We start from the raw sequence: 1,013 nt of genomic DNA, 5'->3' as shown, positions 1-1,013 counted from the left end.
TCATTGTATCTGAGAGGCTTTGATGTTGTTTCTGGACCTGACGAGGCGAACGCTGCCAAACAATAAACTCTTTCTCTTTCATCTCCTCTCTCCTTCATCTCACCCCTCCTCTCCTCCCCCCTCGTTCCTCATTTCTCTCCCTCCTCATCCCTCCATCCTTTTGTCCTCCTCCCCCCTCCAATCCAATCATCTCCTCCTCACTTCCCTCCCTCAGATCTCACCTCCTTTACGTTCGCCTCCCCTCGTCCTTTTTTTTTCTTCCTCTTCCTCTTTTCTCACCTGTGAACCACCTCTTTCTCATTAAGTCCAATCCTCGTCTCTGTCTCTCACCCTTTTTGCTTTCTTCCTCCCCTTCACCTTGCTCTCACCTCTCTCCCATCTGTTCTCCCTCCTCCTCCTCCTCCTCCTCACCCTCCATGCTCTCATCAGCTTCCTTTCAACAAAATGTTTGCTCATCCCGCGAGGAACTTACTTTGAGTTCTGCATTTCATTTAACCTTTAGTACTTTACCCAAACACTAGATACTGTATACGTCTGATGTGTTTATTTTATATTCTCGTGGCACATTTTCTGTTTCCTCCTGCAGTTTTTTTGCTCCAAAAACAACCTCTCCTGGTTCTTTGCTGATTTGTTATTTTTGTTTCCACACAGTTTTAAACCCTTTTTCCCCGACTTCCTGCAGGAGTGCGTCGCCTCCCGGAGCTGGACCAGCGAGCCGGCGCTAACGTCCACTACACCCTGCTGATCGCCTGCGTGCTCGTGGCCTTCTTCCTGGGCGCCATCTTGTCGGGTTTCCTGGTGTCGTGCTACTGCAGCCGGAGCGCCGCTCACCGGGCCAGGAGGCTGGGGAAGGACCCCGAGGCGTCGCTGCCTCACGCCCTGTCGCTGAGGTCGCTGGCCAAGCTCAACGGGCTGCTGGACGGGCAGCCGAAGGTGGGTGGAGGGGCTGGAAGACTCATGACAGGAAATGGGCATTTGTGATGGAACACAGTGACGGAAGAAAGGGATTTAGC

The 1,013-nt window shown here is 52.4% G+C and overlaps 1 protein-coding gene across 1 annotated transcript in view; it reads left to right on the top strand.

Annotated features, from left to right (window-relative positions):
* Window positions 1-682: 682 nt before the first annotated feature.
* The window catches only part of LOC103375460 (semaphorin-6D-like), a gene marked incomplete at its 5' end in the record, with an annotated part of 16,021 nt that continues 15,690 nt past the window's right edge, over window positions 683-1,013 (top strand). The window contains one exon of the mRNA XM_008305760.1: window positions 683-933. Coding sequence (XP_008303982.1) covers window positions 683-933 — 251 coding nt within the window. The remainder of the gene's footprint in view (window positions 934-1,013) is intronic.

This window comes from Stegastes partitus, unplaced genomic scaffold, assembly GCF_000690725.1.
Source record: "Stegastes partitus isolate 25-593 unplaced genomic scaffold, Stegastes_partitus-1.0.2 Scaffold2606, whole genome shotgun sequence".
NCBI classification, from domain to species: Eukaryota; Metazoa; Chordata; class Actinopteri; family Pomacentridae; genus Stegastes; species Stegastes partitus.
The sequence above is the reverse complement of the archived record's forward strand: the minus strand, read 5'-3'. Positions and strand labels throughout refer to the sequence as shown.